At 41.2% G+C, this 25,870-nt stretch overlaps 1 protein-coding gene across 1 annotated transcript in view; it reads right to left on the reverse strand.

Annotated features, from left to right (window-relative positions):
• Positions 1–2,650: 2,650 nt before the first annotated feature.
• Positions 2,651–25,870, reverse strand: part of DPYS (dihydropyrimidinase) — a gene marked incomplete at its 3' end in the record, with an annotated part of 77,724 nt that continues 54,504 nt past the window's right edge. The window contains 3 exon segments of the mRNA XM_082434315.1: positions 2,651–2,673; positions 2,676–2,766; positions 12,790–12,997. Coding sequence (XP_082290441.1) covers positions 2,651–2,673; positions 2,676–2,766; positions 12,790–12,997 — 322 coding nt within the window.

Raw genomic sequence — 25,870 nt, forward strand, 5'->3', positions numbered from 1 at the left:
GTGCGTGGGCCTCTCACTATCGCGGCCTCTCTTGTTGCGGAGCACAGGCTCCAGACACGCAGGGTCAGTAGCTGTGGCTCACGGGCCTAGCTGCTCTGCGGCATGTGGGATCCTCCCAGACCAGGGCTCGAACCCGTGTCCCCTGCATTGGCAGGCAGACTCTCAACCACTGCGCCACCAGGGAAGCCTGAAAAGTCGTATTTTAAGGTATCTCTTACCTGAGAAAAGAGCCCTGTGATTCTTCTGTAGATGTATTTCATCATCCTTTTTACTGTGTGTTCAAAACGAATCACAACTGAGTAAACTAGATTCCTACCATCCTTTGTCAAAAGTGTGACTACACCCCAGATCTAAGTGAGTAAGTCGGGGCAGATGTGTCTGCAGTGAGAACATAATTGCCCTGATTTTACTGCATGTTTTTAAAATCCCTCTTGGCCTAGTTACCCAGGAGAAGGAATATAAACTCAGCTTCTCTGCACACACAGAAGGCTCAGAGCACAGACCAGGAAGCACAGGGGCCGGAAGGTATCACTGCAGCATCTTTCAGCCACGTTGACTCCATTTAATTCCCTCAAATCCTGCATTCATCAGTGTAATTGGATAATTTGCCTTGGAGTTATTCTAAGGTTGAGTATCCAGTTTGATTACATGGGGTTTGCGGAGGGACCTGATTTCCAGGAGTTGCGGAAACAGATGTCTCTCAGGAAATTGTGAATCAAAACCAACCTCCCAGACTCCCAATCCCACTAGTTAAAAGAAGACACACATAACTCAGATAACAGGATAACAGGATATAAAATGAAGATCTAAATGTTTATTAATTACAGTAAAGATCTAAATGCTTACGAATTACAATAGAATGTAAAATCACAGAGTTAGCTATTTTTAAACAAATGTAGCCATTAAAAAACTTTAAACAAGAAAGTGATTTTTAAAAATTCTAAGTGAGAAATCTGGTGCAAGCAAAGATGACATTTTAAAGTATCATCAGTGAATTTTCACACAGACTTTCTATCACAATAATATTCATTTATATCTTCAATCTTACACAGCAACAAAGTCACAGTAAGAAAGGCGGCAATTGCTTCTGAAAGGAAATCAAAGAAGCCTAGAGCGATTATTTTTTCAAAAGGATCTTGGGGAGTTGAAATAAGGCCTGCTTCTCCACGGGCTGACAACGTTTAACTGGGATGGGAACGGCAGCATCCTTTTCTCTGATTTTACCTTTGAACAGAATAAAAGGAACGCAGTGTAACATTCTCCCTCACAAAGAGATGCAGAACCCAAGCCTGACCCCCAAGAAATCCTGTAATCAAAGTAAACATTAATCCCGCTCCTACAAATGCTGGTAATAGCATGTTACAGCATTCAATAAAATTTCTTCCTCTTGCTAATCTTCCTCTGGATTTTTAACACAACCTTCCTGGATTGGAAAAATAGTTCCAATAGTCAGGAAATGATAACAAAGCTGGAACTGCTGGCTGTACAGCATTATTAAAAACTTAACAGCGTTCAATAATGAAAGAGAACACAGCTGGGAGTACACAGGGCCCCATTATACAAGCCTCAGGGTTTATGCAAGGAAGCACAGGTTATTATCATAATGTAAAAACCTGCAATGCCTAACTGGGTTTGCATAAAACGAGGCCTTTGACGGACAGTGTCCCTAATTAGCACAAACGTCTCTCCCTGTCCGTCTTGTCAACCTCCTCTGTAATCTTTTGCTGACTGCTATGTGCTGAAACATCTGAAAATGTATCACATATTAAAAAGAAAAAACAAAGCCATAGAGGCTAGTGAAATTGCAAAACTGGCAAAACATGTAGATTTCATGAAGTCAGTGGAAATGACGTTCGAGAAATGCTGAAATCACAGGAAAGCCATGGTGAAATAGGTACCTGGCAGAGCAGGACCAGAAAACAACTGGAAAAAAAACCCCAAAAAACCCAGAAAAAGAAAAAGAAAATTGACAAGGATGATGATAATACGTGCTTCAAAAAGAAAGACTTGAATGTCAAAAGACTAAGAGAAAACTGATGAAGCACTCAAACGTTTTTTAAATGACCATACCTCTATTATTCTAAAACTACGTGAAATAAGCTATCAAATAATTTTCCTGAAAAATTATACCCAAAGCAACATGATTCATTTTTCATTCCATTCTAAGTTCTAGAATATGGTTGCCTTTACAATACATAGATTCATTTCTTCCAGATAAAGTCCTAATCGGTTTATAAATTTTGACTATAAACTTGCACTCTCAGTTTTTTTTTTTTTTTTTTGCACTTTCAGTTTTAAGTAGTGCCAACCTTCCTCAATAACAGCCTCCCTCTGTGTTACCAGCCTCTTGCTCATATTTGATTCTCTAGGCCTCTGTGCAATGTTTCCTAACGTCTCAGAGAATAAACCTCAAGCTAGCCCAAGGCCTTCTTCAACCTGGAAGGCTCATCCAAGTGTTCTGCGTCAAGAGGTCTTTTATCAGCCTGCCCTTTGGCTGAACTGTCCGTCCTTGAGTCTTAGGTCACTTTGAAGTCTTTGACCTTGACCATGGACTCTTTAAACACTAAGGAAGAAAGAGATATGCTAATTCCGTATGCTGTCAGGGAGGAAAACTTTCTCTGCCCACTATCCCTTACTGACAGCACCTGGTTCAGGAGTGGGCCTGTTTCCTGGTCCATGTGTGGAGTCTTCTTTTGTCCCTCTGGATTTCAGTGTGACGACTTCTCCCTTATAGGGTTCACGCTCCACGGGGGTAGGCGTGCAAGTCTGAAACAGAACATTTCATTTTTCTCTTGTGGCTTATTGGCTTCTTGAATTCAAAGCTAAGTTCTGCTCCCTAAGTGAATTGTGAGTCCAAAAATGAGCCTTGTGAATTTATCATGTGCCTCCCATGCCCTGCCCTTTCACAGAAATTCCCGGTGACCTCGGGTACCGGCATTGCCCCACTCTTTCACTGGGGTTGATCTGCATCAGACAAAGGCCCAGGGAACACTTCCTAACAATCATTCCTTCCAGCTCAACTTTCACTGGGGCCTCTGCCATATCCTCACACATTCTGTTCTATAACCGCCTTACAGGCTTTTCCAACATTCTACCTTTTCTTGTAGTTTCAATTCTAGGTGTCTATATTCCCAGAGTGCTTTGTTGTACGTCTCCTAAGACTTTCAGCTTTTTGTTTCAGATTCTAGCAATCTGTGTGTGTGTTTCCTCATTTTCCTGATAGTCCCCGCTTGTAACAAGCCTTCCACAGAATCTCCCATCTGGAACTATACCTCTTTGGTGGCCAACTGTGTAGCAGAACCCTGGATTCAGCTAGAGTTAATTCAGTGCTTGAGCAGACTTTTGAAATCAGGACTTTCTAAACAAAGGGATTCATAAGAAGTAAGTAAATCCTACTGTTTGTCAATGTGGACACAAATTCACTGGCAAGTCAAGTAATTGTAAACCACAGTGGTTAAGGGCATGGGCTCTGGAACAAGCTTGCCTGGGCATGTTACTTAAAACTGTGCTTCAGCTGTAAACTGGGGATCGTAATAGCTCCTAATTTATAGGGGGGTTGTGAGGATTAAATATATGTAAAGCATTTAGAATAATGCCTAGCATATAAAAGCTCTTAAAAAATAAATGTGTGTGTGTGTACGTTTGTGTACATCTGTCTTATTTTGACCACCAAAACTAATATATTGTAGTGATCAACCGTGTGGGCTTTGGAGAAAGGTAGGTCTAAGTTTGAATTCTAGCTTTGCCATTTACTGGCTGTAGGAAACTGGCAAGTTAATAAGCTCCTCTGAGCCTACTCACTCATCTATGAAATGCAAGGAATAAAACCTACCTCACAGGCACATGAGATTTCCCAGATACAAAGCATTTCCTTCATTCATTCAGTAGATATTTACTGAGCACACACAAGCCCCAGGTATTTTGCCAGGCACAGAGGATAAAGCAGAGAACAAGACAGAGACCGTGTCCCTATAGTGGAATTTGAAGCACACTGATCACTTAGTGACTAGGAAGACCCCTGCCCTCTGTGCACAAGTCCAAGCCTCTGTCCACTTTCTGTGTCTGGTTGGATGCTTTGCTGGACTTGCATCTTGGCTCGCTATCGACTCAGTCCTTTCCTTCGCCCTGGATCCTGCCATCACCTTGAACATCGACGCGGGGTAATGAAGCACCAACTTCCCATGGCTGCCACCCAGCCCCTGGACATTGTAGTTACCTGGAGCCAATCCACACCTGAAACTTTAAATTAATTTAATACCCCACTCTCTGACCACATCCCCCGTTTCAGGTCTTAGTCTCCATGTTTTTTCTTCTCCTGGTTTATTTTTCAAGCCCAACTATATGTATGTACTTAAACCTAATGTGACCATATAATTTATCATCCAAACTGGGACACTTCTGAGAGTGTAAAGGGTACTAAACGTAATTAACAGGTAAAATTCAGGACCATCCAAGCAAACCAGGATTTGTTTCCACTTTCCTTCAACACTTCTCTTGTAGACAATGTAAAGAGTCTTGCTTTTCTCTCTTTTCCTGTTGGTATTTGCACTCGGCAAAACCTGTGGCATATTTCAGTTCAATCATCAGCCTCTTCTGCAGCCCCTGGAGAAAGTGACACCAGTGTGCAGATATTTGTGCCACCTGCCTTTGTGCTGCGTGTCCCTCATCAGCACCCCCATCTCCCTGTTCCAACAGTTCCTTCGAAGTCTTTCTGTTTGTGGCTTTCATCTGTACTTTTTTATCTCTCCTGGACTCCTTCTTGGGGACTGATGACCAACACCAGTGATTTAAGCGGGACCGTCAAGCCCGGGCCCCCCCTCCTCATTCAGGGGGTGGGCTTGCTCCACAAGCCGGCAGGTCCCTCGGAGGATCCCTTCCCTGAACCCAGCTGCAGGCTCAGGGGTGACTCAAACCAGGTGAATCGGCATCCTTCCAAGCATCTTTCTGCCAGGGCCATGCCTTCAACCATCATGGCATGCCAACCCTCTTTTTTTTTACCTAAATATCGCCAATGGATCTTCGGTAACTCAGCCCAGGCAATCATTAGCCCAGGAAGCTTTAGACCTCTCTGCCACATCCAGTATCGTGCTTACCATTTTCTGTTATTATCTATCTCCTCCAGCAGACTCAGGGTTGGTCTATTGCTCTGTTTCTCCAAAACAAGTACTCAGTAAATACTTGATAAATTCCTATTAAGGGTGGAAGGATGTTGGTGGGAAGGAGATCCCTAGCTGAGCTCCTCTCCTCTTTGTGTCAGTTATCCTGGCCAGAGCTGACTCAGTTTCCCTCATCCTCTTTTGTTCTGCTTCACCACTGATCTGCTCCCCAGGTTGCACTTGCCCTTTGCATTTGTCTAAGAATCCCTTTCTGGCTGCTCAGTCACTGTACTAGCAATGCCACGAGGCCCCTCTTAGCCTGGCTGGTCACTCTGGTCACACTGACCGTCAAATGTCTCTGACCTGACTGGCCAGGTCTCACGTGCACACAGCCTTCCTCTTCATCTGCTGCTGAGGCTCGGGACGGGCAGGGACCGATTTCCCACCAGGATGGCTGTGGGCTGTTACCCACTCCTGCCCACACCGCCACCTCAGACACAGACTGACCCTCTCTGGGGAGGCTTTTGCTGCCCCCCACTTCACAGTCTTCCCCTTTATAGACAAGTTGACAGGAATCAAAGACAATTTAAGTTCTGGTCTCAAGCCTTGCAGTACTTTCAACCTTTTAATCTTTTCTCATCCTTAGATGTGGTTACATAAGCTCTTTAATGCTAGACCCAGGTCTTGTCCGTCTTTGTACTGTCTATTGCCCCTGGCATTGTACTCTATATACATTTTAGAACCTCAATAGATGTTCACTGTGACGAAATGGAAAGGTGATGGCACTCGTTCTGCAAAATATTAAGCCTTCCCTGCATTATTCCAGAGTTTGGCTGCACATGTTTTCTAAGCAGACTTACCCTGCAGCTCTCAGGAAAAGTAGTCATGTGGCTTCTCTCTAGTGGCAAATGGCAAATCTCCATCTCCAGTGTGACATGCCCAGCCCTGACACGGGCATCAGCATCTGGTGTAACCAGTGCATAATGCTCAGAGCTTATCCTAGTGGTTGGGTCCAAAGTGGGCTTCTTTCCCAGGTATCCAGGATGAGTACAGTGATGACAGGGACACCATCCTGAGTCTCCCAACTAAATGCATACCTATTTTTTTTTTTTTTTTTACTTATTTATTTATTTTTGGCTGTGTTGGGTCTTCGTTGCTGCACGTGCGCTTTCTCTAGTTGCGGTGAGTGGGGGCTGCTCTTCGTTTTGGCACGCGGGCTTCTCATTGCGGTGGCTTCTCTTGTGGTGGAGCATGGGCTCCAGGCTCACGGGCTTCGGTAGTTGTGGCATGCAGGCTCAGTAGTTGTGGGTTGTGGGCTCTAGAGCGCAGGCTCAGCAGTTGTGGTGCACGGGCTTAGTTGCTCCGCGGCATGTGGGATCTTCCCGGGCCAGGGCTCGAACCCATGTCCCCTGCATTGGCAGGCGGATTCCTAACCACTGCGCCACCAGGGAAGTCCCTGCATACCTACTTCTTAGAGGACATTAATGCAGCATAAAGCTCACAGGAAGACCAGGAGGAAGTATCAGAGGGTTCTGGGTTGAACAAGGTAAGCAGGTCTCTTCTCTTCTCCGTGTTCTCCTACGTTTCTTCTGATCTCACTGGTCAGCTTTCTCAGGCTCCTTGGCTGGCTCCTCCCCTCCACCTCTCCTCAGCCTCTGAAGGTTGGCAGCCCCAGAGCTCTTTCTCAAGTCCCCTTTCTTCTCTGTCTACAGTCTCTCTGGTGGCCTCAGACTTGTGTTTTTAAATAAATGTAGATGCCAGGATTCCTAAATTTTATGTCCAGCCCCAATGCCTCCCAATTTCCGGACTCCTTTGTCCAAGTGGCTAACTGACCTCTTCACAGGGAGGTGTAATTAGCATCTCAAACAGAACTAGAACTTAAGCACCACAAACTATAGTTGAAAGACAAGTAGGATTAAAGCTCTTTGAGCCCAGGGACTGCTGTCTTAGTTACACCTGTATCCCCAGCACCTGGAATGTGGAATTGTATCTGGTGCTTAACAAACATTTGTTAAATGAAAGATTTCTTGACTGCAGGACTTATTAGAAGTTTTTAGATGATATTGGGCAATAGAATCACCTGAGGGTAGCATCATCTAAAATCACTTGAAAGCTTTCTTAAGGAGCACCTAAAAGAGACTAGGATCCTGAGCGCACACCTTCGGAAGACTGATCTGGGTGGGACATCTTTTTCCCCAAGTACAGGCTGGCGAAAATTAGATGAGCACACCCCGCCAGCAGTTCTTCCCATCTTGATGGGTTCACAATCAAATAGAAAGGTTTGAGGGTAAAACACTGTGAGAGGCTATCCTAAGTAATACAGGAAACATGGATGGCACCTCACCCAGCAGGGTGCTGGTTGTTTACTTAGGTAGATGGGAGCTCAATTTGAGTTCATAGTATTTAATGATGATTGTCACTGTGATGAGTTCATAGACAAAAATGAGAATTATATCGCGATATGAAGTGCTATGAATAAGTATTAATTGCAATCACTATACCCGCATGATTGCAGAAATGTTTTTGGTTAGCTGATCAGGGAAAAGAGGAAGCTTAAAATTGACAGAAAATTTACCTGTATTGTCTGCAGAGAGTAAAATGCTAGGATGCTAGATTTTTCTGAGATTTTTAAGACCATAGACAAGAATCCTGAACCCCAAGAAGTTACTAATACAATGTTGATCATGGAGGCTAAGATACTAAAATAGCGATAAAGACAACAGAACTTCCAAATACCAAACAGCAGACACTGACCTAACACCAAACGGTCCAAATGAGCAGCGACTCCCTGAGAATGAAATCCATGTCTGGCTGGTGAATTTAGAGGTAGGTATTCAGTACCTGGTGAACTTCAAGGTTCTTAGAGGTCCTCACAGGACTGAGCTCTCCAGGGGACTATGAATCACTAGATTCAACAGAGGTGATCTATAACATGAACATTTGCATTTTGATAATGTTTTACTATCCACCAAATGTTTCCATTTAATCCTCAAAATACCCTGTGAGCTATTTCTCAAGAACAATGTGAGCACATAATTGGTCATCAATAAGTATTTACTGGATGAACATTGAATGGTTAGATAAAACATGAAAAGAGAGTACTTACAAAGTCCCTGTATACAGTGATGTACTGGTAAATGTTGACAACCCACCTTCCCCTTTTCTCATCACTCCTAAAGCCCTGATTTATAGCGCTTGCCTATTTCTGTTGTGTAAATGCTCTCACCATGGCTGATTTCAAGCTACTGACACCACTGAATGAGGAGTCGGGAAGGGATACATACAAGTGTCTCTCATAAGCCAAAATGAGCTGGCTCCAACATATGTATCGCCTTTTGCAATTACTAGCAATCAATCCGAGGAAATCAGAATTACATGGCAGCTGATGATATGAAATTATTTTCTCTGAGCTACCACATTGAGAAAGACATTGACAAACTGTTATTTTGGAAATGGAGAACACCCGTTTCAAGGACTAGATCAGCCATCCATTTAATTTTATCTTATCTAAAAGGCAAATTATGCTTATGGTTGCAAAGGCACAAGCCAGTTTAAAAGCTTTGGCAGCAGTATTCTGAAACCATGCATTACTCCATGAAGTTATCCCTGCTTCTCTAGAAAATGCAATGTGACCCTAATTTTCCAGAATAGATTGGGTTGCTTATTACTGAAAAAAGAGAAAAAGGGATGACTTGAAGAATGTCTATGCTTCCAAATTTTGGTAAAAATTATAATACTCTAAACACACAAAAATTCTAGGAATAATAAGCCATTTGAGTTTAAAAAGTCTTTGTTTTTGTTTTTTTTGGTAAAGAATGAATAGTATGTAAGTTGATTTTCTTCTTTCAAAATGTACTTGAACACCGAAGTTGCTGTTACCGTGGCCCTCCATGCGCACAGCTGGTTGAGTACATGAATAGAGAGGGCCAACAGTATAAGGGACTTGAGCAGCTGTGGGTTTTGGTATCTGCAGATACTGAGCACCAAACCCTATGGATACCGAGGGACCATGTCCTTTTTTTCCTTCCTCTTTTATTTTTCTTTCCTGAATCCCCCAACACTCTTCCTTAAGTGACTTTTTATATTGAATTGAAATATGTATTTTATTACGTAACATTTATCAAATAAATTTTGAGGTTTCATCTTCTGATTTAAATTTTTTCCCTTAAGGATCCCCTGTTTAAATATTAAAATAAAGTAACAATTCCCTGAAGCTGTCAAATTGCATCACAATGTCATTTCTGTCCTTTGAAATTCCTCACAATATCCCTTAACAGTGATAGCTGCACAGCATGATGCCAAGTTTCACTAAGTAATAAAATCGTGGATAAGAATCAAGTTCACAGACAACCCCACTGTTTGGGACGAGGCAAGAGGCAATCTTCTGTGTAAATTTATTTCAAGTCCTTTCTATGACCTCTGAAACTATAGTCTTTGCTCCTTCCATTTGCAATTTGTTTATTTATCAAACGCCTACTACATAGGAAGTACTGGGAATAAGAAAGTAAGTTCCTCAAAGAACTAACATTCTAGCCAGGAGACCAGCTGAGTTCTGGGACTGACAAACACTGGCGTGTCTCTACAATCTGTGCTTTGGAGTCCAGAGTGGTAAGTGATTAATTTTCTTGGGAAGGATAACAGGAGAGCAGGAGAAATGGTATGGGCCTTTCCTGCTTGCCTTCAAACTCTTATCCTCACTTACAAAGAAATCTGAATATTTCAAATGAAAACCAAAGTAAGAGCTCTAATTACCTCATGTGAATTTAAAATCTAGGATTCCTAACAACTCTTTTTAACTTTAGCATAATATTTTTCTTCTATGAAATTATCTTCGCCTAATGGAGAGAAAAAAGGTCTGAAACATCTCCACACAGTCCCCAAACCTCATTTTATTCGATACTTTTTCCACATCAACACTTTTTAAAATAATGCATTCCCCATGATTTAAGTTTCACAATCATTTTCTTCTCTTTTCTTGCTCTACAGAGGTCTCATGTACAGCGGGAATCAGAAAGGTCTTATCACACACCCTGGCTCTTACGTTTACTTACCGCTCAGCCCAGGGAAAGTTACTTAATCTTGCTGAGAGTCAGTTTCCTATTCTGTAAAATGGGGATGATAATATCTCCCACATGGCTTGTTGTGCAGGTTAGGTAAAATAATGAATATAAATTACACCAAATACAGTGCCTGGCAGATAGTAAGTGCTCAGAACAATATATTATAATGCAACTATTATTTATTGTTATTGTAAAAACAATAATGCACTAGAATACCTAAAAAGTTGGTATCAGAAGAAAATATTGAGAAACTAAAATAACTCACAAAATTGATAGTGAACTCCTAAAAAATGATGTTGGCATTAATTTTGCCAATAAAATACCCAACAACAATTTGAAAAGGAGAACTGATGAAGCCAGTCATTCGGTGATCTCGGCATATTTTCCCTACAAGAGGAAGACTTAGGCAAAGTCAGTCCTTTAAATACAGTCTGTCAGGGGTTCCCAGTTAGTCTAGTGTCCCTGCTGGCGGGCAACTGGTACTGACAGCCTGGAGCAGGCTGGTCCTGGATTCACTTCAAGCGTCACATGATTCATCACCCAGTTCTGTCGGTACTATCTCTTCTAAGTCAACGCTTATCTGTTCATCCCTTGGATTACTACTACAAGTGTCATGAATGAACTAGCTGCCATCAAGGCCTCTCATTTAGATTTTTTCCCCAAACCTAGTTCAGAATAATTTATCTCCCATTAACTCATTTAACTCAATCTTTACGGTTTACGTTATATGGTTTATTGCTTAAGCATACAGCTTTTGTAGTCAGATAACCGGAGTTTATGTTTTGGTCCTGCCATATACTAGCTATGTGACATGACCAAGTTTTTTAATTTCCTGAAGCTTCAGTTTCCTAATACTTAAAGTGGGGAAAATAACACTCCCTCGCTCACAGGGTTGTTACAGTGACAGAGCCCCAAGCATTGTGCCTTGCCTTCAGTAAAAGCTCAGTAAATGTTAGTATTGCTGTTATTTACCATGTGATGTTTAGAAATACATGGAAACCTTATAGCCTCTACCTACCTGTCACCTGTCAGTGTCAATATTTACAAATTAACTCCCAGCAAAATAAACTGCAACCTTAAATATTTTGACTGAAATACAGTATATAAAGAATTGTAGCATCCTGAGAATTTAAAGCATTCTAGAGCACTTGTTTACTTAATCAAAGCTTTAGGAAGTGGTTAAAAAGGATGAATCTTATCTAACAAACTCTGAGAATCCACAAGCAAAAAATTTTCACAAGACATTAGAGGAGAAATCAAAGAGACTACAAGACCCAAACGAAATGAATCGGAAAACAGCCAGAGAACTTTGGAAAAAGAGAAGTATATTTTAAAATGGAAAGAAGACACAGAAGCCTTAGAACTAACCCAAGGGTTACAAATTCTAATGGCTACACAGCCGGTTTGGGAACATTAATGAGTGAAGCCTGTAGGTGAAAATCAGAAAGGCTGCCTCTGTGGGGCTTGGCCATCCAGCTCCGGCCTGTTCTTACCATGTGGGATTGAGGGCACGCGGTGCCCCGCCTCTCTCCAAACCCAGCAATTTAGATGGTTTTAGTCTGAAAATTCTGATATATTACTGTATGTAGTGAAGTGAATTTTTAAAACTGTTTAAAACACTGCATGAGCTAAACAAACACTGGAAAATCCAAGACATATTAAAAGAACAAACACCTCTTTTTTAACAACTGGATTATAACAAAGACTTGGAGGCCTTTATTATAAATTCGGTCATCAAAGGCGGAAAGCAAAGAGACTGAACTGATGTTTATTGACCTCCTACTAGTGCCTTACGTTTTAAAATCTCATTTGACTCTTGCAATCTGTTGGGGAGAAAACACTGTTGTCATTTTCCAGATGAGGAAACAGACCAACGATGATAGAGAAACCTGCTCTTGGCCACACAGCTAGGAAAAGGGAAACCAAGGTAGAATTCATATTTACCTTGACCTCAAACTCCGCCATTGCTCTGGTGGTCATTAGAATACACCTTGCAGACCTTCAACGACAGGGAGCTTGATGTTTCAAGGGACAGTAGTTGAGTTTGAACTCCATCCTTTTGTTCGTCGGAGGACATGCCTCCCACTGCTGTTCTCAGCCAATGACAGCACGCCACGTGGCTGGATGCAGGAGATGGCTCAAGGGCTGCTTGTAGGCCTTGCTCAACCTTTCTTGGTCTGTATAGTAGTCTAGGATGTTTCCACCACTTGTTTTTCTCCCTCTCTCCTTCACTGGGGCCAGGCTTGAATTGCAGGCTGAGGGCTCTCCCAGCCTTTCCTGGGCTCCCACCCATTTTCTCTCCCAGGTGTTTAAAAAGGTCACACTTTTATCCATCTGGATGGCTGCTTCTCAGAGGACCCTGACTAACAGCAATTGTCAAAAGGCCCACAGGGGCCCTACACTTGCCTGGGAAAACCTGACTTGGTCCATTAGGAAACCCGATAGACACCAATCTTCAAAAGAAACTGCATCCATCCAATAATGACTTTTTTCTTTGAAAGCTGTATTTGTTCATAACCTCTTCTAACACCCCGTGAATATGTTAACCAATTGTATGTGACAACGCCATCACCAGCATCCAGGAGCCAGTGACAATCCAGCCCGTGTTAACAGCCCACTTAGCCCCAACTCACCTGGTCCTGCTGCTTGATCCGTCTGTAAATATATTCAGCAAATGGTTTACGAGGAATAAACTTCCCGTCTCCTGCTGTGACATTGAAAACTCCAGCTTCACACACCACTTTGCCTCTTGAAATAGTCACCAGGGGCACCCCATGGCACACCATGCCCTCGAAGATGTTGAAGTTAACAGCCTGATGATGAGTTTTTGCCGAAATGGTCCTGACGTAAAAACAACGATGTTCCCGATCATTACCAGCTCATTTGACAAATATGAAATATTAAAAGAATGACTTAGAAGAAAATTTAGCAACTCTATTAAGCCATAGCTTTATCACTGGAACAAGTGACTTTAAGAATAGAACATAGCATTAACATTTTATTGCAAAGTAATTACATTTTCTGAGAGAAAAACCCAGTAGATCACTCTTTACGGTGATTAATAAGGATGGAGCGAGTGGAAGAAGGGCATTGTCTCTCGTTTATAATTTTAAGTTATTTTTATGTATACGTTTAAAGAACAAAATATTAATTATAAAATATTTCAAACATAGATGAGTATGATGAATGCACTGACTCAATACCCACTCTACAGAATTTTAACTTTTTGCAGACACAGTGGAGGTTTCCTCAATACCTCCCTGTCCCTCAAATTCCATCCCTGTCCCTCCCTTCCCAGAGGCAATCGTTAATTGGTAGTTATCATATATGGTCTTTATTATGCTGAGGTAGGTTCCCTCTATGCCCACTCTCTGGAGAGTTTTTTTTTTATCATAAATAGGTATTGAATTTTGTCGAAAGCTTTTTCTGCATCTATTGAGATGATCATATGGTTTTTCTCCTTCAATTTGTTAATATGGTGTATCACATTGATTGATTTGCGTATATTGAAGAATCCTTGCATCCCTGGGATAAATCCCACTTGATCATGGTGTATGATCCTTTTAATGTCTTGTTGGATTCTGTGTGCTAGTATTTTGTTGAGGATTTTTGCATCTATATTCATCGGTGATATTGGTCTGTAATTTTCTTTTTTTGCAGTATCTTTGTTTGGTTTTGGTATCAGGGTGATGGTGGTCTTGTAGAATGAGTTTGGGAGTGTTCCTTCCTCTGCAATTTTTTGGAAGAGTTTGAGAAGGATGGGTGTTAGCTCTTCTCTAAATGTTTGATAGAATTCACCTGTGAAGCCATCTGGTCCTGGACTTTTGTTTGTTGGAAGATTTTTAATCACAGTTTCAATTTCGTTACTTGTGATTGGTCTGTTCATATTTTCTATTTCTTCATGGTTCAGTCTTGGAAGGTTATACCTTTTTAAGAATTTGTCCATTTCTTCCAGGTTGTCCATTTTATTGGCATAGAGTTACTTGTAGTAGTCTCTTATGATGCTTATCCCACTACCAGGCATATACCCAGAGAAAACCATAATTCCAAAAGACACATGCATCCCAATGTTCACTGCAGCACTATTTACAATAGCCAGGTCATGGAAGCAACCTAAATGTCCATTGACAGACGATAAAGAAGATGTGGTACATATATACAATGGAATATTACTCAGCCATAAAAAGGAACGAAATTGGGTCATTTGTAGAGACGTGGATGGACTTAGAGAGACTGTTATACAGAGTGAAGTAAGTCAGAAAGAGAAAAACAAATATCATATATTAACACATATATGTGGAATCTAGAAAAATGGTACAGATGAACCGGTTTGCAAGGCAGAAATAGAGATACAGATGCTGAGAACAAATGTATAGACACCAACGGGAGAAAGCGGGGGTGGGAGGGGTGGTGGTGGTGGGATGAATTGGGAGATTGACATATATACACTAATATGTATAAAATAGATAACTAATAAGAAACTGCTGTATAAAAAAATAAATAAAACTTTAAAAAATTCAACATAGACAAAATTATACTTTGAAAAGGAAAATTATATCTTGAATTTCTTTCCCTTGTCTGTGGCAAAACTGGAAATTTGAGGACAATAAAAATAACAAAATATGTTGACTATAATCTCAGCATATTTTATCATGCGTTTGCATATTCATCAGCATTCTCAGTAGTTTATTAATACTTTTCAATCTTACACAATATGACTAATGACTTCTAAGCTGGATATTTGGAAATACTGGGTGTTCGCCTTTCCCTAAATCACATTAAATGGAAAAGGAAAAAGAAAATCTGGCAGCAGTGGATCATACAAGCATAATCTGAAGTTTCTACAAGTGCTTGCTCTCAGGAATGGATTAAAGAAAAGTGCTTTGCTAAAAATCCCAAGGCTAGGTCAAAGGAATAGCAGCTAAAAGCTCCCCTGCAACCCTAATCTGGAGGGGCGGAGCTGGGAGACACTGTGGCACCTCCAGTGGAAATGAACGACACGACGATGACCTGGTCCTGGGTTCCAGACTCCTGTACCCAATTATCTATTTGGTTTCCACTCCTTAACACATCCAAACTGAATTCTTGATTTTCCATGATGACTCCAGCCCACACACTCGAGTTTGCTCCTCCCTTGAGTTTCTCAACTCAGTAAATGACACCCCCAGCCACCTTCCCTCACTCCTCAAACCATCATCAAGCCTGTTGGTTCCACCTCCAAAAAAAAAAATAAATCCCAAACCTGCCCATTTCTCTCCCCCTCCATCGCTCCCACCGAGTCCACGCCACCATCATCTCTCATCTGGACAACCCCCAACACCTCTTACTAGTCTCCATGTTTCCACTCTTACCCTCCTACACTCCTCACCATCCCCCCCACAAAGCTGCTCAAATGATATTTTAAAGATGAACATCAGATCAGGTCACTTTTCTGCTTGAAACCCTCCAGTCTGTTCCCCAAGAGCCAAATAACTGTAAAAAAGCCCAGATAATAATAATCATGAAAAAGAATCTGCTCCCAATGAGAAATATCAGCATGGAAAAGAAAAAGAAGATCTTCCTGTATGTCAGGTAGATACTTTATGACGTTCTAGTTCATCTTTATGACACTTCTTCAAGGTAGAGAGTATTTTCTACACTTGACAAGTAAATAAATTGAGATTTAGAGAGGTTAGATAACTTGTCAAAGGACCTATGACTACTTTGATGAAACGGGAATCTTTCCATATTTTTTAAGTTAACATACAATAAAATTTACATTTTTAGTGTTAGTTCTATGAATGTTGACCCCTGGATAGATTTGTTATCCTCACAACATTCAGGACACAAACAGTTCCATCGCCCCCCAAAACTCATACCATCCCTGCATAGTCATAACCTCCCCCCACGCATAACTCCTGGAAATCCTTGATCTGTTCTCTATCTCTAGAGCAGTCTCTTTTCAAGAATGTCATGTAAATGGAATCATAGCGTATGTAACCTTTTGAAGCTGACTTCTTTCATTTGGCATAACTATTTTGAGATTTATCCAAGTTGTTGTGTGTATCAATAGGTCATTCCTTTTTAATTGCTGAGTAGTATTCCAATGTATGAATACACCACAGAGTGTTTATCCATTCACCTACTGAAGAACATTTGGGTTGTTTCCAGTTTTTGATGATTATGAATACAGATATTATAAAGATTCATGTATATGTTTGGTGTGAACGCTTTTCTTAGTGTAAATTCCCATGAGTGGCATCACTGGGTCCTATGGCCAGTGTATGCTGCACAAAAAGAGCTTTCAGTATCCTTAGGAACCAACTTACTGGTACAGAGAAACATTTAAAAGGTTAACAAATAGGAGGCAGGTACAAATACAACAACAATAATTTCAAACACTAAGGAGGAGGGAAGAGTACTGATCAAATAGTAAGTAATGTCATTAAAGCAGGAAAATGAATAAAATAGTTAAAGGGTTACTAGGTATAGAATGAGTTATGATAAGTTATGAGTTGGTGATGAAAGATACACAACTTAAAGAAAATAAATCTAGGAAACAACATAGAGGAGATTTAGACCTTCAGGCTAGAGTGTCGTTTTATGACCATCACAATCTCTTTTCGATACTTCCATAGTCTGGGCTACTGCTTTCCTGCATATCACAGTTACACTGATGGCAGAAGCTCTTGGGCTTATACTGTAAAATGTTATATAAGCATGTCTGGACAGATGTATGAGTAAGGCTGCTATACAGAGAAAGTAAAATGCATAATAATTCATGCTGAAATGGTTATTTACATACAAGAATGGGAGGCAAAAAAGGGAAAACCCTAAGACATAAAACTTTATTTTTCCAAGCAGGAAGTTAAGAGTTACAGATGCTGTTAGGAAAATAATCTAACAGAAGAAATAAGTTCTATACACAAAAATTGCCATTACGATATCTAAACTATTGAAAAACTGAAGCATAACAATTTCCCAGTGATTACTCAATGGAACATTGGGCTTCTGTGAAAGACTAGAAATAAGAATACAATGGGGAAGCAAAGAAAATGATAATTATATAATTTAAATGGAAAAAAAAGTTACAGAAAGCATGGGAAAATACATATGCATGTGGACAAATGCAAAAGGAAATATACAAATTAAAGTGCTTGTGTGGCCTAGGAAAAAACAAATAAATATGAAAGCAAAAGATCTGTGACAACAAAATATCAAATCAGATTTCTCTGCCGCCGCCAAAACAAAGGCCATTTTTTTGACTTTCTCAGCATTGGGGTTAGCAAGAGAAAGAAGGCAATTAGGCAACATCTAAGTGATTCTCTATAATAAGGTACTATGTCAATGAGGTCAAATTAACACAAAATGTAAATTCTCGGCATTATCACCAGCAGCAAAAAGAATGTGCTTCCACTTTCACATTGGAAGGTGTCTGACAGGGTGTCATTCCTCACCCAACTTTTTCCTTCCAGCCAGAGCTGCGAGTCTCCAGTTCTTTAGGAACTTCCACACTTCTGAGTCTTCCTTTTCCCTGGGTGCCCTTCTCACTGCTCAGATATGCCCCCTCCCTGCCCCAAGACTCTGCTCAAAAATCCTGGTCCCATGTCAATCATATCTCAATAAAGCTGGAAAAGAAAAGAAGAGAAGAAAATAGAAAAGAAAGGAAATGAAACAGAAACGAAAGGGAAGGGAAGGGAAGGGAAGGGAAGGGCCAGCTTTTGGTTCCTAGAAGCTGACCCTGACAACCCACGGCAAAACCTTGCATTTTCCTCTGTGTTGTAGCATTATCTGAACCAATTGTAATGATCTCTTGATAATTACAGTGTTTTGGAAATAATAGAACACTGACTTACATGGAATGTAAACATCCAGTCCTAAAGTTCTGTTGTGTACTTAGCATTTCTGGTGAACTGTACAAGCTCATTAGTAATAAATAAATAAATAAATAAAGGAACATTGTTATAATTATCATTCTTAGTTGTATCTTATCCAGTTAGATGAAACATTTGTTTATTGATACCTAAAAATACTTAGCAATACCAATATTATCAACACGATTAAGTCCGCAGCTAAGTACTATTACACCATGTCCTGGATGGTAATGCTGAAATACAGCTGTGTAAGAGTTTGCCCAAGGTTCATACAGCTTGATATTGAAGGAACCTCTGAGAGGTCGGAATCACTGCCACTTTTTGAGCATACTGGTATATCTGTAACCCCGTCATAAGATTAAAAAAATTGTGGTACATTTTCAATATTTGTTTTCATCAAAAAATAGAATGCAGTATCATCATAAGGTTTATAAAATTATTACGAAATGTATTTAACATCTATTCATTACTAGTGCTGTATGGGAGATGTGGTCCATTAGTGGAATGAACACAAGTTCAAAGTCACACAATTGCCTAAGGACACATGTTGTTCCCTTGAACATGCTTCCTCCAAGGCAGAGGCCTTCTGTTCTAAGGCAGAAGCCAGAACATGCCTTCCCAGGCCCCTCTGCAGCTGGGGCCCAGTCATGTGGCCTGGTCTCCTCCAAAATGGTGCCCCAGCACCGTACTTTGCAGGGCAAGCTGGTGACTCAGGAAGCAGGTGCCGCAGGATCCATGTTGGTGAAGGTAGAGATGGGTCAATCCTGTTTTTCAGGCCAGCTGCGACAGGGGTTTAGCACTAGGGTCCAAGCCCTGCCTCAGTGAAGGGATCCATGGCAGCTGAGCCCAGGGGCAGCGCTGGGGCTCTCCACTGCCCTATGGTAGGCCTGGGGCATTGGTCCTGGCTACACAGCCTCTCAGCCTGGTCTTCTGGCCCTCCTGGAGATTCTCTGAGTCATCCAGTTCTTTTAGTACATTCCTCTTTTGTTTAACCACCTAGCGCAGATTTCTCTTGGTTGCAGCTAAGAACCCTGCCTGATCCATCTTTTTCTTTCAACCATCTTGGAAGAAAGCAGGAACACACGTCTGGGCTCTAACTAGAAGGGATTCAGTCAATGGGCTAACATGTCATTGTCCTAAGGTTCAGCAACACTGTGAGATAAATTGGAGCAGGTGACATGGAGCTTTGCAGTGCATTTCAGCCACACACGTGACCCTATTCTGAGGGATGCAGTGTAGCAAGCTCTGTAGTTCCATCCCTTAGCATACACTCTCCCTTCTTCTGGTTTCGGCATTCCCCCAGTTTTTCTTTAAGAAACATCTCTCCCCCATTGGAGATATCTGGCAAGATGGTTAGGCATGGTGCCCTATTCTTCCCTAACCAAGAGAGGGGGAACTGCATTGTTTCCCGGGAATTAGAATCTTTGGTAGAATGACAAAAAGAAATGTTTTTTTAAGGGATTGGAGGGTGCATCCCTGAACACAGAGCAATTCCTGCTGCAGGCTGTCCAGGGCTGCCTTGGACTCTGTCCTTTCAAAACCTGGAGCACTGACTATTCCTTTGGTCTGTGGGCACCCCATGGCCTTCCTACAGAGTGTGGTTTTGCTCATCTGCGTGTAAGTTAGTTGCTATGGTTTGCAACCAAAGACGCTGACTGATGAAGACCTTGTCCTTTGGAGAGTAATTCCTGTAATGAAGAGCCCATGGATGTCTCCAAGGCACAGGTCAAAAGGTCTGCGGCTCAAAAAGAAACCAGAAACTATTTTCCACCAAATCTGTCCACAGAACAGATGCGAATGTGGGGCGGTGCTCTGATTCCACTCATCAGTCAAACCAAAGAGCTGTGAGATTCATCATCAAATAGTTTTCAAATTTAACAATATGACAGTCAGCTCAGGAGAGTAGAGAAATACCTTCTCTCTAATTACTGACTGGATGGCTAGGCTGTTGGCCTGTCCTGGTGGTGACAGGAAGGATAGGAATGATTAAAGCCTTCCCGTCTGGTAAGTGAAGCTGGGGTTCCTGGGCCATTAACTCTTCATTAGCAGATTCTCCATGGTCACCCTGCCCCAAGGGAAAAGCTGCTCTTTGTCAAACTCGCCTTGAGCCTGTATCAAACGGGCACATTTCTCTGCAGAGGGGTGTCAAGGTTGTCTTACTGAGTCGCAATTATACACATCTCCAAGGCTCAAGCCGACAGGAAAGTGGAAACCTTGAAGATAACATTAAGCTATTTTTCAACTGTGTCAATAACTTTGATACCACTCACATCACAGCTGCAGAAAAACATTCTGTCCCTTTGCAAATAGCTTCCTATCAAAGAGCTGCGTGCTCTTATAGATGAGAAAATCACTGAAGCAAAATAGCCTGCGGGAGACTGCCCGTGTGCATTCAAAGAGAACACTGGGGAAAGGAAGATAATTTCTTAAAACAATGTGGGTCTTCCTGACCCCAGAGAAATGACTTGTTTAGGTATTTTGTTATACTGCCTCCAACTCAGCCACTTTGTCCATGGCATGGATGGATCCTTACCAGGTTGCCATGAGAACCAAAAAAAAAGGTTGAAAGAATCATATCAGGTCTATTAGTGGCTTCTTTAAAAACATACCTCATCTCTCTACACTGTGTTATATGACATCTTGTATATTCAACATGAAGGAATAGTAACCATTTAAAGCTTCCCAACAGCACCATGCAATAGACAAGGATGATGAGACAGAAAAAGGTGAATAACTCACCCCATGTTACACAGCTAGTAAGTTCATGCAGCTCAGATGAGATAAAAGGCTGGGCTCTTAACCACTAGACAGTGTTGCCCCTTGAAAGCTCTATGAGAAGCTACTTGGAAAGCATGCAGTCAGTGAAAACATTCTTCATCCACCAGAAAACAAATGGGAAGCAGCTCGTTCCTTACTTCCTAGTGTTTCTTAGTCTGTCTTCTGTTTAGCGGCAAGGGATTTAGGATGCTATTAAAAATTCCTTAAACTGAAACTGGTCATTCTCCATGTGATCATGATGGAAAATATTTTTTTGACGTGTGCTCCAACTGTCTATTTCAGACTACTTCTTCTGTCAATTTCTTGGATGTGACAAGTTATATAAATGGGGAGCAAAGCAACCACATCTCTGGAAATGCTAAGTGGTGCTACTTCAAGTACATTCTCATTATTAAGCAAAGTTGCTGCTCACTGCACCCATCAATCTTCCATCCTCGATGCAGACTTCTGCACCGCCTCCCACAGAAGAGAAAATGCGAACTGCTTCAGCCACATTATTAAATCTAAATTGGACAATACCTTGGAACTCTACTGGTGCTACATGGACAACAAAACACTTAATACAGGTTCATAATAATGCTGCCCAAGCATTGACTTAAAGAAATAAACCGATCGGGCAAGCCGGCTATTTCGTCCTTGGAGTTATGTCATCCAGGTCATGGATGGTGGTGCAGACCATGGTTAGATAAACTGGATTTAGATTCTAGAAAGTTGACCTTGGAAGTAGGTCCCACATCTTTCACCCCCTGTGCCTTGCACAGCACTGAGCAAATAGAAGGCATTTTAGATACATATTTGTTTATCTAAAAATAAGTTATTAGCCAATTTTGACATTACTACTTAACATAAATATTTCATGTTCTATATACTAGTTTTCAGAAAGTGGGGAATTAAAAATAATTTAGTGTCTTGAAGGAAGAGGAGCTGAATGTGAATCAGCAAAAGCTAGCATGATACTAGGATGTATGTCCTATGAATATTAAACAGATAAGTGCTTATAGGTGAGGTATGATTATTAGCTTTCGGAAGGTGAGGCTGTTGGCCTAACATATTGGTAAGAGTTAGAAATAACTTTCTGGGATGGGGTGTGGACTTGGTCTTGTAATTACATTGTCACCCTTCCTGGGAGGCTGCCTTGCCCTTGGCAAGATGACATTGTTTGACAGACTATCTAGGGGCACAACTTGGGCAGAAAAAGATGTGCGTTTTCTACACAGGAATACACTGGGTAAAATTCACACACTATCCTTCTTGCAAACCAGAGTCGGCCAGGTATTTATGATTATGTTCAGCTCTAATACCATATTTCAGGAAGAAAGAAGACTTACTGGAATATAAAGGGAAGTCAGTAGGGTTCTCAATAAAGGGATGGAAAAGAGAACGCTGGATCACGGAAATGTCTGGGGCACTTCTAAACTTTACTCTTTTTTTCTGAAACGAAAAAGATGACCTATTTTCCTTCCATCCCTGCTGAGGAAAATAAAAAGAGGTAGTGAGCAGAAATGCTGGCAGATGAAATGTAGTTTGACACTGGAAAATAACTTCGTGACAATCGGGAGTGAGGTGTGTTAGTGAAGAACAAGAGCAAAGTCTGCGGCCAGGAAAGAGATCCGTGGACACAGGCGGCCAATGAACTGTGTGAAATCCACCAGGATGGGCTACAGCACCTCTTCAAAAGTCAGAGAGAATTTCCAGCTCCGCAATCCTAAGAACAGAGCCCTGGCCTCCAGCATTCCCGAGAAAGTGATGAGGCAAACAGAACGTCACATGATTCTATTTCCAAGTCACTTCAATGAGGGGCCCAGCAAGTTCCAGGTGTGGTCAATGTTCATTAAGCTATATTCTGGGTTCTTCCATGTGCACTGCCTCACCTAATCTCTCAAGAACTCATTATCTCCATTTAACAGACGAGGAAATGGAGACTGAGAGGGGTTGAGTAAATTGTCCGAGTTACACAGGAAGTACGCGGCCGGGAGGAAATTAACACGGGCAGGCTGAACCCCCGTTCCACCCTCCTTCACCACACTCCACCATCCGTGAGCACCCCCTGCTCCAAGGATGAAAGCACTACATTCTTCACTCATTAAAAAGGTTACCAGAGACCACATGTTAACCGCTGGGCGGTAGGTATGCCTTCCTTCCCTGCCTTTTGGGGCAGCTGTAACTTTGCAGTGTTTAAGAGATTAGTCAACAGGTCAACCAGGCCTGCTCTGAATCCCAGCTCTGCCCTTTGCAGCTGTGTGATTTGAAGCAAATGAATAACCTCTCTGTACCCCTCAGTGTCTTCACCTTAAAACAGATAACCACATGGATAATGACCTCCGGGCCTCACAGGGTGGAAGTGAAGCAGCGGCCAATGTGCAGCTCCAATTATCTGCGGGCTCATCTGGCGTGAGGAGCCACTGGGGCTGAGCCTGGGCCCAGTGTGTGTTTGGGCCCATGACCAAAGTTTGACATCCACGCCACACCAGCAAGGGCAGAGGCAACAAGAACAGGCACTGGTGTCACTCCGTCCTCCCTGTCGGGCCCAGCTTGCGCTTGTGGTTCCACCTTGTCTCTGCACTTCCCACTGGACCTCCATCTTCCCCTCCCGATGGCCTAACCGCTGGACTTCAAGCTCCAGCATCAGATGCAAAGACAGCAGCCTTGCAGACACTGATCAACCAGCTCCTACAGTTGTGAAAGGTCAAATCATATATACATACATGTATGTGTGTATCTATGTATATATACATGTGCACATATATCTACACACACACATATATGTATATATGCATGTGTGTATACATCTGTATCTGTATCTATATCTGTATCTCCAGGTGGTTCCACTTCTCTGTTTGAACCCTGACTGATATATCCTGGATGGGGTGCTTCCTTCTGGGATTGTTTCTTGCAGGCATCTATCTCTCTTTCCTTGTCTCTTGCTTTGACATTTTCACTTGCTTTTCTTCCATTTGCTAATAGCACCTCAGTGGCTAAGAGCCATGGCCCAGCCATCTATGATGAACATGACAATAATAAATAATAATATTCAGTTGCAGCCTCTATTTCCTGCTTGCTTATTTGTCAAACCCTATGCTAACATCTTTTCACACATTATTTTTTTTAATCCTTACAATCCAATGGAAGCAGGGTTTTTTAAATACTTATTTTATAAATGAAGAAACTGAGGCTCACGGAAGCTGAGTAACTCACCTAAGATCATAAATAAGAGTCTATGTGCCTCAAAAACAAAGCACTTAACCATCATGTATTGCCTCCCACTGTAAGTGATCCATCCAGAACACAAGTCTGGAGCAAAATGCATGTTTATATGAAATTTTACCCCATCTTCTTCCAGAAACACTAAAGCACCTTAAAAGGAAAACATAATGTGAGGTAGGATAATTAGGGATAAAAACAGAGCAGAGAAACTCTAGAAAAGAAGTTGGTACCAGGCACCTGTGGGTAGTTGAATTCAAGTCTATATAGGAGATTAAACTTATTAGCATAAATTTCTATGCAAAACCTTTCCCGCAAAATAGGCAACCAAAGAATGAATCAATTTTAAGGCATACTGTCATGTTTTCTTTTAGACCTTGTGTACAATTTATTCTCATAATTGTCAGAAACCACAAGTGAGGCATGGACAGACTAGGAGGCTTGTCATATATTTAGGAATTAGAAATGCTCTTATATAAAAATAGAACAACAACTTGGGTCTTCTATCATACTGCTGAAAGCCATGCTTGGGTCACTAAACTCTTCTTGTCTCTGGTTTATCACTTAAATAAATGAGATAGAATTACTAATTAGGCTTACAATGTTACCATAAAGAAAGTTAGGTTCTAAGAAACGAGTTTCCTAAGTCCAGAATGATAAGAACACTATTTCACAGCTCTGACCTACCAGCCATACACAACTCTATTTGCTTTCAGCTTGAGGCAAAAAAGAAAATGAAATGAAGTCAACTTGGTGGAACATTGTAGAAAATCTCTATCCATCTATGTGTTTATCTCATATTCCATTCATTTAACATGTATTTATTGATCACTACTCCATGCCACACACTGTTCTAGGCACTGGGGATGCAGCAGTGAATAAAACAGACAAAAATCCCGACAGAAATTGAGCTCACACTCTAGTCAAGCCTATTTCTGAATTTGCAAGGACCTCTTTGTTATAAATATGACTCTAACATACAAACAAGGTCAATTTTTCAATAATAATAACATGCATACAGGTCCTTACAGTTTATGCAAAACACTTTCATGTAACTATAGCATTTATTTCTCAAAAGAACCTGGGGAGTTTGCAAGAAATAAGACAGACCCCTTTAAATGAAGAGACAAATAATAACACGTTACCAAATGAAAAATGAACAAAGGGCATGAACAGATATTTCTTCATAAGGAAAAAAACCCAATGACTAATAAACATGGAAAAATATTCAACTTCCTTAGTGCTCAAATATATGCAATTTGTAGCTGAAAGGTAAAAATTTTTACCTGTGAAAGTAACAAAAATCAAAGGGAAAAAAAAAAGATTGTACCCAGAGTTGGTGAGGAACCATGAGGAGGAAACCACATATGCAAAGAACCCTTAAATGCATATACCCTTTGATATAGTAATTCTGCTCTTAGTAACTCATCCAATAGAAATAATCAAAAATTTGGATTTAAAATAGCAAAAGAAAAAAATAATTTTAAAAACTGTAAAAAGTAATCCAAGTTATAACTGAAATAAAGAAATTATATAGAGACCCTTCTCTGGAGACCACTGTCGCACAGGGTCAGACATCCAACACTGATTAGTGGCTCTTTGCAATGTGACATCTAAGGGGCATTTTACCTAAACTGCAGGTACAACTGCACCCCACGGACACGCCAATCACAAACTAAATGTGAGGAAGTGGTTATGCATAAACAGGACTTGAAACTATGATTGACAAAACAAACTGGAATTCTGGAACTATTGTTGATTCATCTAAGCTTTTTTTTTTTTTTCTATAGGTTCTCACTTTATAAAAGTCATTTACTTTGACACCTCCCTGCTAGGTAGTAAATCTCTCGTGTCTTACCACTTTGTATGTGATAATGATAAT

This window comes from Balaenoptera physalus (genome assembly GCF_965194825.1).
Source record: "Balaenoptera physalus genome assembly, chromosome: 17".
Classification (NCBI taxonomy): Eukaryota; Metazoa; Chordata; class Mammalia; order Artiodactyla; family Balaenopteridae; genus Balaenoptera; species Balaenoptera physalus.